At 48.5% G+C, this 12,363-nt stretch overlaps 1 protein-coding gene and 1 long non-coding RNA gene across 4 annotated transcripts in view; one reads left to right on the forward strand and one right to left on the reverse strand.

Annotated features, from left to right (window-relative positions):
- Nucleotides 1-12,363, forward strand: part of LOC125941603 (uncharacterized) — a 129,575-nt gene that overhangs the window by 3,185 nt on the left and 114,027 nt on the right. The window lies entirely within an intron of this gene.
- Nucleotides 6,883-12,363, reverse strand: part of LOC119433846 (uncharacterized) — a 32,688-nt gene continuing 27,207 nt past the window's right edge. For both annotated transcript variants that reach the window (XM_037701112.2, XM_049659239.1), the window contains exon 3: nucleotides 6,883-9,059. In XM_037701112.2, coding sequence (XP_037557040.1) covers nucleotides 8,686-9,059 — 374 coding nt within the window. In that variant the 3' untranslated portion in view covers nucleotides 6,883-8,685. The remainder of the gene's footprint in view (nucleotides 9,060-12,363) is intronic.

Genomic DNA, 12,363 nt, shown 5'->3' on the forward strand with positions numbered 1-12,363 from the left:
CTTTATACTGCGTTATCATCTGTACGGCTGCCGGCTTTGCAATGACGCAGCGTCTGTTGCCGAGAGCGGCGACCGTCGCCGAATCGTCTGCTCTTGCCGTTACGTAGCCGTCTGCTTGGTGAGCGAGATAGCGCGGCAGACGACAGCGGCGTGTGTGCCAGTCTACGCTTCACGCAAGACAGTTTTGCGGTCGCAGTAGCGTTAGGAAACGTCGTTTATTTTGTCTGTAGAACTACGAGAAAAATTGTGCTTGGCCGTGTATCTGGGACGAATTCAAGTACTACGAGTGAACAGCCGTTTCGTCTGCTGCGCCCAGTGTTGCCGAATGTCGCAGAAGTTTTTTTTCGGAATTTCGAAGAGCGAAAGGTACGCTATGTTACTCGCATGCCGGTTTGGAGCATTCACTTAATGCACGTGGTAGAACTATTAGCCTGTTGCCAACGTCGGGCGAAGCGTACTTTCTTTCGAAAGCCAAAGTCTAACGAGTTCGAGTCGTGTTTTCTACACGGTCGTCTGGATTGCATGATGCAGTTGAACGTTATAGATAGGGTGCCCCAGCTAAGGTTAGCCATGATGTTCAACGAAAAAAAAAAAAAAAAGTAAGAACACGCTGCTCGAGATACGCTCTCAAGATCTATTGTGCTCGGTCGTCCGACTTCTGTTGACTGAACACCGTAGGTCTTATAATTGTATCGAGCGCCATGTTTTTAGATCTTCTTTTCCGTTGCGCAGCTTGGTTATTGTTAGCTGGGACAAACGGTATAAAGAGCTACATGTGAAGTCGAGCTCTGCTTGTTTGTAAAATTTGTTTCGACATCAGCTTGACAAGTAAGAAGCTCCGTGGGCCATAGCAGATGTTAGGGTGTCGCGCTTTATACCGTTGCAATCACAGCACGCTTAAAGAAATTTTTAGCTGTAGTCATGTGTAACCTAGCAAATTGTGTGCTATCCCTTTTATGTATTTTTGTTCCGCGACTGCGTGTTGCACTCTTTCGCTTTTAACTAAGCACGTAGTACAGTCAAACTCCCGAGCTTCACGCAATGCCACCAAAGCAACGGGACGAACCCGTGATGACGATACCGAGCGGCCGCATGAATGAAGTATGTACACTCGGCCACAAAATATTGCGTGGGGTGCGAGCGCGTGGCTAAGCGGTCCTCCTCTCCTTCTAGCGGCGCACCCCTGGTGTCGAGACTGACACTTGTGGCGCTGAGACGTGCTCCCTCAAGGGCTGCAGAAGATAGCGCCAACCTTTCCCTTTCCCTCAAGAACCACTTATCATGACACTTGCGCGCATGCGCGTCCCTTCATGACTGCAAGCGTGCATGTTCCCGCTCTTGCTCTTTGCGCGCCGGCGATATCCGAGTGTAGTCGCGAGGTGGCAGTTTCGACGGGCATAACTATGTGAACAGTGAGCTGGCGTGCGTAGCATAGAGAAAGAAATTCAACTTCTTTCTCTATGTGCGTAGCTTCGGCCGCTTTTTGTCGCGTCATGAGCGCGGATGCATATCTCCCGGTCGCTAACGCAACAACGCAGTTCTCGTTTCTGCGCTGCGCCTTTTCGTGGCCAATCTTCGTTCTTTTCCTTTTTACGAACGGGGGCGTTCTCCCGCAGGAGGGCGTGGCAGAAAAGGCGCTCTATAGAATGATAGGCAAGATGAAAATAAACTTATTTCCGTTATATCAGCTAAGTTTTTTTTTTTTTTTTTTTTCCGTCGAAGCCGCTACAGTGCCAATCGCAAGAGGGGCACCTCGCGGCGACACTGGGATATCGTCGGCGCGCAAGGAACAAGCGCGGAAACATGCGCGCTTGCAGTCAGGGAAGGACGCGCATGCGCGCAAGCGTCGGTCTCGACACTAGGGGTGCGCCGCTAGAAAGAGAGGAGGACCGCTTCGCCACGCGCTCGCGCCCCCCGCAATATTTTGTGGCCGAGTGTACATGTTGAATAATTGCAGTGCGCTACTATGAGGTCAGACGCTCGACCACATAGAAAGGACGAAGAGGACACTGGAAAAGCGAGAATAGCTTATTTCACACAATCCACGTGTACATATGCATGCGCCGATATCAGCAAGTCAAAACTCCTGCCTATGTTCTTTTGCGAATGCCTTGCAATTATTTTACACGTGCCATGTTTTGACTTGCTGATATATGGCTTAACGACTGTGTGAAATAGACAGTTCGCGTCTGTCGAGTATCGTCCGAGTGTCTTATTTCAGAATAGCGTGTTGTAAACTTAAATATGACGCTGGTTCTGGTATGGCGCCTGGCGTTCTCCTTTAGCAGCCCTGAATCACAAACAAGGATGGCGTCGTCTTGTAGAAATTGCGCGTCGTAAACAGTGTATGTACTAGAATAAGTGCGCTCTAGTCGCAATATTTGCTTTATTTTATTGCCTCCAAGCGTCTTTAAACACCACTGCACTCAAGTGATTCTTTCAGCAAGAAAATTGGGTCAAATTGAATGAAATGCATTGTTTTATGTGGTTCATGACCACAGCTACCGAATTATAAAGGGTACATTCTATGTCACAAAAGCTAGCACCACCATAGTGTCTAGAGGGAAAGCTCTCCTTAGCGCCCATGCATTGAAATAGGTAACTGCTCGGGGGCAGCCGTGCTGCTGCGCTGGACAGGCGCTGACGACGAGATGCGATCCGGACGAGACGCGCAGTCACCGCGATGCCGAGCCTCCCTCGGTATGGTGGCGCCATCTAGTTCAGGCGCCTTCAAACGCACCCTTTTACGCTTCGTAAATCTTACATAAAAATTTTATAAATAGCCGCCGTATTTTTCTCAAAAGTATGCGAAATGAACTTTATACATTGCCCATACCTACGTGCCACATATAAATGATTGTTTTTTTCCATCATATATTGATTATTTTTACCGACACGCCGTGGTTGCTCAGTGGCTATGGTGTTAGGCTGCTGAGCACGAGGTCGCGGGATCGAATCCCAGCCACGGCGGCCGCATTTCGATGGGGGCGAAATGCGAAAACACGTGTACTTAGATTTAGGTCTAAGTTAAACAACACCAGGTGGTCCAAATTTCCCTGGACTCCGGAAATTTTGACCACCTGGGGTTCTTTAACATTAATTTGGAACCATAAGTTAATTTTAAAAATTTTTACCGTTCCGATAATGAGCGGTAGCAACATGGCGGCATCATAGCGGTTGCCACTTTTATCGCCGAGCTCTTTCTTTATAGAGTAAGAGTGTTAACTCTATGAGCATCGCCATTTTCACAGTGGCGGCACCTATCCTGTCCCACATTTAAGTCAATTTATCGCTTACAAAGGCCCGGTTCTCGGTAAATAAACAAGAAAGAAGTGACGCTTTCGACATCTCGAAGCATAGGTCTACAACTTTACCTTTACTTAAAGGGGCCCTGAAGCACTTTTCGAACATAGTAAGAAAACGTTACCGATCCATCGTAGAGGCTGCTTCGAACACGTGAGCCAAATATTACCGCACTGCATGCAGCAGGGAATTCACGAGCTCGTGTCAAACACAGAGAAAAGATTGCCTGCTCTCGCTTCCGCAACGCCGTCACGTAGCATTATCGAAAGCAGCTGGCCCACCAACGGTATTGGTTGATTTCGTGATCACGAGAGCAATCTCAGTAATACATAATTGCTCATTTTGATTTCAGTAAATGAGAAATATATGTGTCTGTGATCTCAAAAATACCGGATGCAAGTGCGATAACTTCACTTATAGTTGAAGGATTCCCCAAAAATTTTTGCGTCATTAGATCCGTGAGACGAACGTCCGTTAATAGTGAGACCATCGTATGATGCGTTAGGCTGCTAAGCACGAGCTCGCGGGATCAAATCCTGGCCATGGAGGCCGCATTTAGATGGGGGCTAAATGCCGAGGAAACACCCGTGTACTTAGATTTAGGTGTACGTTAAAGTACACCAGGTGGTCCGTATTAATCCGGAGTCCCACACTACGGCGTGGCTCGTAATGAGATGGTGGTTTTGGCACATAAAATCCCATATTTAAAAAAAGAATGGTAAGGTCGAAAAGTGTTTCAGGGCCTCTTTAAATGTTCGCCTTTGTTATTGTCCTTCTGTACCTGTGCTAAACGCTGCAACTGTAACTGGTACCACAATTACCAGGATATCCCCTCAGAGTCCTCGTAAACTACGCGCTGAATTTACTGCACGGTTTGCCGTACGGCATATTATGGGTTAATAAATGTATACAGTCCTTTATCGTGAAGGACTCCATCCTTCATTCTGCCTGCAGACTGCGCCACTGAAATGTGAAGTTAGTTTTAACTGTTTTAATAATTCGTGCCCATTCCATCGCAATTAAAAGTCACATTCGAACTCTTTGCGTCGTAATGCGGCCTCCACAGCTCGGAATTTAACTATAGTTTTTATTAAATGCGCCACATTATCGCGTTTAGCTTTCGCCTTTTCTTTTTTTAAATGCATGTCGCTTCGTGCCTGGAGCATCACAAATGACTTGGCTGTGGGCGAACCTAACATACCGCTACGGCCATGTTATCACTGTCTTAATGTTTGAAAAAAAAAATGAGCACATTGCGGCAGAAGAAAATGCGCCAAGTCCCATTATTTGCAGAAGTCGAAGCTAGAGCAGCTCACATACAGACAACCATGATAAGGCTCAGTATGTGGCTTTTACCCGAACGATTGAACCTTGTACAGTGACCGTAAAATCCCACGCATATAATACGGGCTTTTGCTCTCGAATCTGACACGTCAGATTTGCTCCTTTGTATCTATTCGGCTGCCAATTTTTTTACGGGCTTACGTGCTATTTGCACAGATAGGACAAAAAAAAAAAAGCTGTTATTTATTTTTTGTCAATGTTTTCTTATGAACTCTATAGCACGGGTGTCAATTATAATTCCTACTATTTGAGCAATTATGAGGGATTGCACGAGTTTGTCATTATCCCGGCGCGATGCACATATCGCGTTATTTCATGGGGGCGGGTTGTTGGTCTTAGCGTGACTAATGATTACCGCCAAAAATCGTGATGGCAAATGATGAATAAACGCAATAATGCATCTGTTCAGTTTGCCTTTTTGTATATAGTAAAATTAAAAGAGCGCAACAAAAGGACACGGATAAGACTGAACGACACAAGCGCATAGGTTGTTCAGTCCTGTCCGTGTCTTTTTTTTCGATCTCTTTTAATTTTGTTATCTACCATGAACCGACTAGCGCATCAGCAAGCCTTGTTAACTTATAATTGTAATCGTGAAAGTAGTTTTAGGGGCGAAGCTCCTTAGGGTCCGAGCCTTGTCCCCCGTCGCGCCGTTGTAGCCACGCTAGTACTCGCCGCTCCCGCTAGAGGCGCAGCTGTGCTCTCGTTTGATTTGAATGGCGCCCACTAGATGGCGCTCTCTCTTTCGCCGGTCGACACTCAATGCGCTTCGATACTGCTACCCTGCTACTATGAACACCGAAGAAGACTCGTTTGCGGCGCTCGCTCCACTCGCTCTTAGCGCGCTTGCTTTCTCTTTCGCCGGTCGAGTGTCGACCGGAGAAATTCGATTCGATTCGGGATTCGAGAAGGCGATGCTGCAATATGAAACTGAATACAAACACGGCCCCTTCGTGCTCACCAGAGACTTTAACGTGGACATCATGAACGACGACTGGCTAGTCCAACACATGATGTCCCGCTACAATCTCTGGTGCATTTCATATACGTCCCACCACCATCAGGGGAACTTGTATAGACATCGCCTTCTAGAACTTTAGACTACATCCATTTCACGATCCCTTGGCTTTGTACTTTACGGACCACAATGCCGTTATATTCAAAGGGATCGAAACGTTCTCCTGAGCTTAACGTCATATATGGCTAAAACAGAATCAGGGGAACCCCCTCCTTGTGGTCCGCAGAGGGGGTTCGCAACAAAATCATCATCTACCCCATGTGTAAATAATGAAACATAGTGTATATACTGTATCAATATGTGAATAACAAAACATTGTGTATATACTGTATCAATTTGTGAATAACAAAACATTGTGTATATACTGTATATATAATCACACCACACCCCCGTGTTTCTGTGTCACATCTTTGTATGATCGAGTGGGCAAAATGTAAGGAGGATTCACGGTTTACCAGATTACCGCCGGAGCTTCGCCCACTCATCATCATTCACTTCGTGGTTATGGCGATCATTTTTTTCCACATGAATCCATGACCTTGTGGATTCTACGAGGACTTCTTAAACAAAAGCAACTCGAAGTGTGAGAATTGCATTTTTCTGGACAGAATCAAATGCGAATCGAATAGCGCTGGAAGCGAATCGAATCGTGTACTTTTCGAATGGTTCGCAAAAAAAAAAAAAAAAAAACACCCGTCTTCAGCATTAATATACTCGTACGACGATGTTGACACCCTAGTATTCACAAATTTACTGTGTGTGTGTCATTACATAGCATGTGTATCAAGCTTTGTTTGTCAAAATCACAAATGGAGCATTAGGCGCAAAAATTTGTTCATGCAGCCAGGACTCGTAAGAGAGTGCGAATGTATATGCATTTTGTAGCAAAAAGTATGGTTCCTTGAGTGTGACATAGCGTGCTTCTACTACGTGGCTTCGCGTGTTTTACACCTGTATGTCAGCTATGGCTGCCGAGATGAAATATATCGCAATTTCGCTCCAATTTTGTCTACGATCATGCAATACTTCACGATTTGAATTGTTCTACAGCTATTCTAAAGATATGCGTTTTTTACGGATAGTGACCATTTGATTCAAACCAAACTGAATAGCTAGAGCGAGACTCGATTTGTTATTCGCAAGTTTCAAATATTCGCACACCCCTAGAAGCAACCTCATAAAGTCCACCTAATGATCCTTTGGTAATGAATGCAGGCAAACACACAAAAAGTGAGACATTCTGACTTTAATGACGAGCTGGAGGTGCTTGCCTGGCTGACTGCCTGGCATGCTACCCCGGGTGTAGGTTGAGGGTTGGATGGTTAAACAAGATTCGACAGGCTTATGTAAAGGCAGGTTCCTTCATGAGTTTATTGACCTGTTCGAATCGATGCGGAACCAGATGAATTTTTTCGCAGAGTCCATGGCACGATTTGATGAGATGATCTATGGCAGATTCACATAGTGCACATACTTTTTTTTTGTAACGTAGCACACTTTAAGAAGCAGTAGTTCTTCACTGGCCTTTCCGGTGTTTCATTGCCCGAAAGGAACAGCAGTCACTGCATTTGCTTATCACCGTGTCCTATAAATAATTGGCACTGCCTAGTATTCGCTGGATCGGCCGCACCAATCTGAGGTGCGGCAGAGTCGACTAGGCTTACACATAATAAAAACACAGCCATGGTCCTCATGCATGAGAAAGGCAAGCGTCCGTCGGACAACTCGGCGAGCAGGCTCAGGTTGCCGTTGGTTGGTCACACAGAAGGTTTGCCGTTGGTTGGTCACACACAAGGTTTGTGAGACCAGGTGGTCAGTTGGTAGGTGCACTGAATAACGTTCCCAAACACCGATGGCGATCACATATCACGTCATTCGACCACAGTTGTCCGCTGTTGCCTTCGTTTCGTGTCCTTGCGCCTTACACTGCACGCTCGTCGAAGTTGTTTTCATCCCAAGGGATCGTGCACTTCCTTACGCGTTAATCCTTTCAAACACTATATTGGCTGGCACTACAGCGCTGATTCGACGAGGGTTTGCTTGCTGAGGCGGCTGGCACGGCTTGCATAAGTGAGACTCTTGTACTCAACTATACAGCTGCGAAACAGTATATTTCTTTATGGCCTGACTGAGAAAGCTGTGTCGTAGGTCTTCGGCAACTCAGGCCTTGCAGCTGCACGCGAACTTCTCATCGCCACGTGTCGGATCCCACGTGATATCATCAAGACTGAACACACTCGTTTATGATGTCCTAGTTTAATTTCGTGAGAGTTCGTATTCCTAGTCGAAGGTGCCAGGTTTGACGCCAGTCCTGGTGCTGAAACACGAAACACCACGCGCTCATTCCCGGTCACACATTTCTCCTAAAGAGTACTTCCTAAGCACGCTTGGTTCTCTTCAAGAGACTCTAAAAACAGGTACACACTGGCGTAGCAACAAAATCGCGCAGACTCCTCCCGCGTAAGGTAGCTGTCGAGCGCCGACGCTTCCAGATCTGGCAAGCTGCGTGACCTTTTTTTGGCACGAGGAGGTCATTTTGGCACGTCGCCGCCTTTTGATACGCAAACGATGACTGCAGAAGCTGCACGGCGTTTCTGTTAAGCCACTTCAGCACGTGTCGTGGCTCACTCCTTCAAACGAACAAAATCTCCGGGCGCCGTCACTTAGAGGAAGAACCATTTCTGTAACGTCACATCCTTCCGCACCATGACGTCGAAACCGGGCGCACACTTCTCAAGCAGGAACGTCATCCTGTCGTTCTCGCACAGGTAGAGGGTGTGGAGCCATTTCCGTTGCGTCACGTCCGTCAGGGCCTTGACGTCAGAGTGCAGTACCCTCTGAGAACATCCTGCGAGCGTCTTCGCAGAGTGTGTGGGACTTCCTTTAGGTCACATCCGCAAGGCGCCGTGAATGACGCCACGGCAGGTTTCACTTTCGGAGTGGAGACGTCATACGAGTGCCGTCGCAAAAGAGAGTTGACGACTTCCGTTGAGTCGGGGTCCGACCGCGTCGTGACGTCATCACTGCGCGCACTCGGGGAACGGGAAAGTTCTTCGCGCGTCTTCGTACGAAGGCGGCGGCGTGGCGCCCGAGCCCTGCGTGAAGACGCCCTGTTGAGTCGCGGCCCATATGGTCCACGGGACCTTGACGACGTCATCGTAGGACGGCGGCTGCGCAGGGCATGCGTCCGTGCCCTCGGTGGCGTCTTGCTCGAATGCCCCATTGTGACGCGACGCGGCGCTGGCGTCCCGCTGCTGCTGCTGCCTCCCAGCCGCCGAGTCCGGGTCCTCGGTGTCGCTCTTGCGCGTCACGTACGCGAAACCCAGGAGCAGGACCAGCAGCGCGGTGACCACCAGAGCGACCAGGAGGAACGGGTTCACCGATTTCACGGCGCCTGCGAATGAAGTGTTTGAAAAAGAATGAGAGGGGGAACACCGGTGTTTAGCGCAGAATATGAAAGACGAATGTGATGGAATGGAAGAATATGAAAGATGAATACGGCGCAAGTTGGAATCAGCTAGCGCAAGACGGGGGTTGCTCCGGTTGGACGGATTGCTCCTAATGTTAACGCATTAACAAAAATCGTCCCTCATAAACAGCGCCGAGTCCTGCTTACAGGCGCCCGTTGGCTGCGCCGCGCCAGTCGTGTGGGCTCGCGCTGCCCAGCTGACGCTCTTTCATGCAGCCGCGTCGACAGATTATGATCATCCGCCGAGCTGCAAGCCCTGCGGCCGACTTAGTTACGTTTTTATCCAAACAGGCAGCATCGCTGGCGGCGCGAACGGTTCTCCCGCGGCCTCAAGAAAATCGGCGCCAGAGCCACGTATGACTAGCCGCGTCATTCCAGCAGCCAAATCGTCGCCATAGAGAAATACATTGCGTCACTTTCATCGTGTTTGCAGGGCTGGCTCGGCCGGGCGGCCAACACGGACCAAGCGTGCCGGCTATTACTGCGAGTGTTCGTCACTTTGGCCCGGCAGCCCTTCGGTACCGGTAGCTTTCCGCTCGTGACATGCGGTCGTGGTTGGAGCGCAAGTCCTAAGGTGCAGCGTGCGTTTCAAGCCGCCTTTGACATTCGACGTCGCGAACCGCTCGTTCCTTCTCGATCGGTGAGTGTCTTCTGCAGTTACTAATTAAGGGAGCTTGTATATACTGCTAAACGCTCTGTGTACAGCGCGACCTAGATGACATCTATAGTGATGCGCCTCGTGCAGAATATGAGCGCGTGGGAAATTACTTGGGCCATAGAGGATTTAATAAGCCCGCAAGGCCAAAACGTATCGCTTTTGGTACGCGGTGCTTCGTCAAAGTTCAGGTTTAAGCGGTAAACTTGACAAAAAGACAGTAGTAGCGTTTTTGATACCCTGTGTCGAGATTTCAGTTGTGGATTGTTTAGAAAACCAATTACTGAATAATTATTTGGATTAGCTTGCTTTTCTACACAAAACCCTTTCAGTTGGTTGTGTGTGGTGTGTTGTGTGTGTGTGTGTGTGTGGTGTGTGTGGTGGTGTGTGTGTGTGTGTGTACGTGTGCGCGCGCGCGCGCACGCGGGGGGATCTTCTCTTTATGGTCTGAACTAATTGGAAAGAGTTTTTAAATTTCCATTGACGTGGATATGGTGTTGCGGCTTCACGGTACATCGGTTAATGACTCAAGTTTTCCTAATAAACTGTAGTTTCGGCGTACTGCCACAGCGCCGAATGTAATGCCATTTCGTGCGCCGAGTCATGGCAGAAGTCCTCTGAAACAACGCTTATCGAGGACTAAATTGAAGATAGCAAACGTTTACAGCTTGGAAACGTCCGAATACGAATAGAACTCGTCGTGTTGCCGCAAGCTAAACATTATCCGGTTTCCCACTACGAGTTACGCGCGGTGGCCTTCGTGACTCGATGCTGAACGAGGTTGCATGTTCGATTCTGGCGGCGGTGGACGCATTCCGTGGGAGTGAAATGGCAAGAACGCTCGCGTGATAGCTTTAGGTGCCGCGTTAAAGAACCCAGTTTGGTCGAAATATACGGAGGTACTTACGAACGCGTGTCTCATAATCGTCGTGGTCCTGACGTGCGAAAACCGCAGAATTTGACACCTGCACGTGTTCGCTGGTGTAGGCTAACGCAGGTCCGGAGAACGCGAGTCGCAATTTGGAAAAGTGTGTTGGCTCCGTATACCTCAAGTCGACGGTCTCTGCGACCGTCCGATAAGACTGCAGCGAATGTTCACGAATTCCGCGACTGTGTTCCTCTTCGTCCCCTTCTTTTTCTTCTATTTCTCTTTCCTATATCCCCCTATTTCCAGTGCAGGATAGCACACCGGACCTGCGTCCGGAAATCCCTGAACTACTCCTTCAGTGCAGGATAGCAAACCGGACCTGCGTCCGGTAACCTCCCTGCCCTACTCCTATTCCATCTCTGTTGAACAGGCGTCTTGACATCGTCTCAAATTTTGATGCCATTCGTTTGGTTCGCGGTTTAAGAAATTAATTAATTTAAGAATTAATTAATCCGCTGCTTAGAAAATTTCTCTAAAGAGTGACAAGACCTCCTAGTAAATATCGCCTACGGGAGACTGGGCAATATAGGGGATACCGATGGGCTCGACTTTTTTTATTTGTTGTTACAACCACGTGAAGCCGACAGAGAGTGAAGCATTGGGAGCCTGAGAACGCGCTTCACAGACGTGCGTGGTCAAAAGAAAGGACGAGCCACGTGACCTGCAAACCGGTCTATAACTAACACCCCTACACCCGTAAAAAAACGTTAGTTTAGACAGTAAAACACCCGCGTAAGGAGTGTAACCTGTTTACAGTGATAACGTTACGCGTGTGTCCCTAATTTCTTTAGTCCACGTCTGTGAAGCGCGTTTACACGCTCCCACTGCTCAACCAACTCGTCCAACCAGCTGTGTATAGATATTGTAGCCATGTTAGAGCAACTCAAATGCAGAAATAATGCGGAAAATATAAATGTAGGTGCACGAAATCGCAACTTGCCACTGGCGAAAAGTCGTGTTCGTGTACGTTCATCCCCCCCCCCCCCCCCCCCCCCTTTCCGCGTTTTTTTCTCCTACGTTTGAAATAAGCGGAAAATAATTTCATCTATGTGCTTTACTTGGTTACGCTGGCTGTCGGCTTCATAGGACACCATTTGGGATACGGATGTGTCGCGGCGATTATTCCCGGTGCCATTTTCGTTGCGAATTCTTTTCGCGCGTGACCTAAACCGGGGCCATTTGCTACAACGCGTCCGCACGTCGACAAATTGGCGCCGACGGGTGCAAAAAAAGCGCCCTTATCTATAGCACCCCCACGAGTCGTCCTTATAGACGCCTTTTGGCTGCGTCATGCTCGTGGCTCGTTGGCCAGCTCACGCGATCCTATGCAGCCGCGCGCCCCGTGATAGCGCCGACAGGTAAGACGCGCCTACCTATAATGTCAGCCTAAATTCAAACGGGCAATATATTGGGAGTACCCCGACGCGTTATTTCGTTTACAGGTGCACCTGGCTTTCTTACGCCGGCGCTTGATTCGGGCTCCAAAACGAATACCAAGGTCACGGTATACTTGATGCTTCAGAAAACCGGCCACGGAGCAATTACACGACGCACTTGCATAACGTAACGCGTGACAGGCGGTTGTTGCTGCTCGCGCTTCAGTTTTCGCTGATAGTATACCATACTGGAATCCGTGCGGCTAACGA

This window comes from Dermacentor silvarum, chromosome 11 (assembly GCF_013339745.2).
Source record: "Dermacentor silvarum isolate Dsil-2018 chromosome 11, BIME_Dsil_1.4, whole genome shotgun sequence".
Classification (NCBI taxonomy): domain Eukaryota; kingdom Metazoa; phylum Arthropoda; class Arachnida; order Ixodida; family Ixodidae; genus Dermacentor; species Dermacentor silvarum.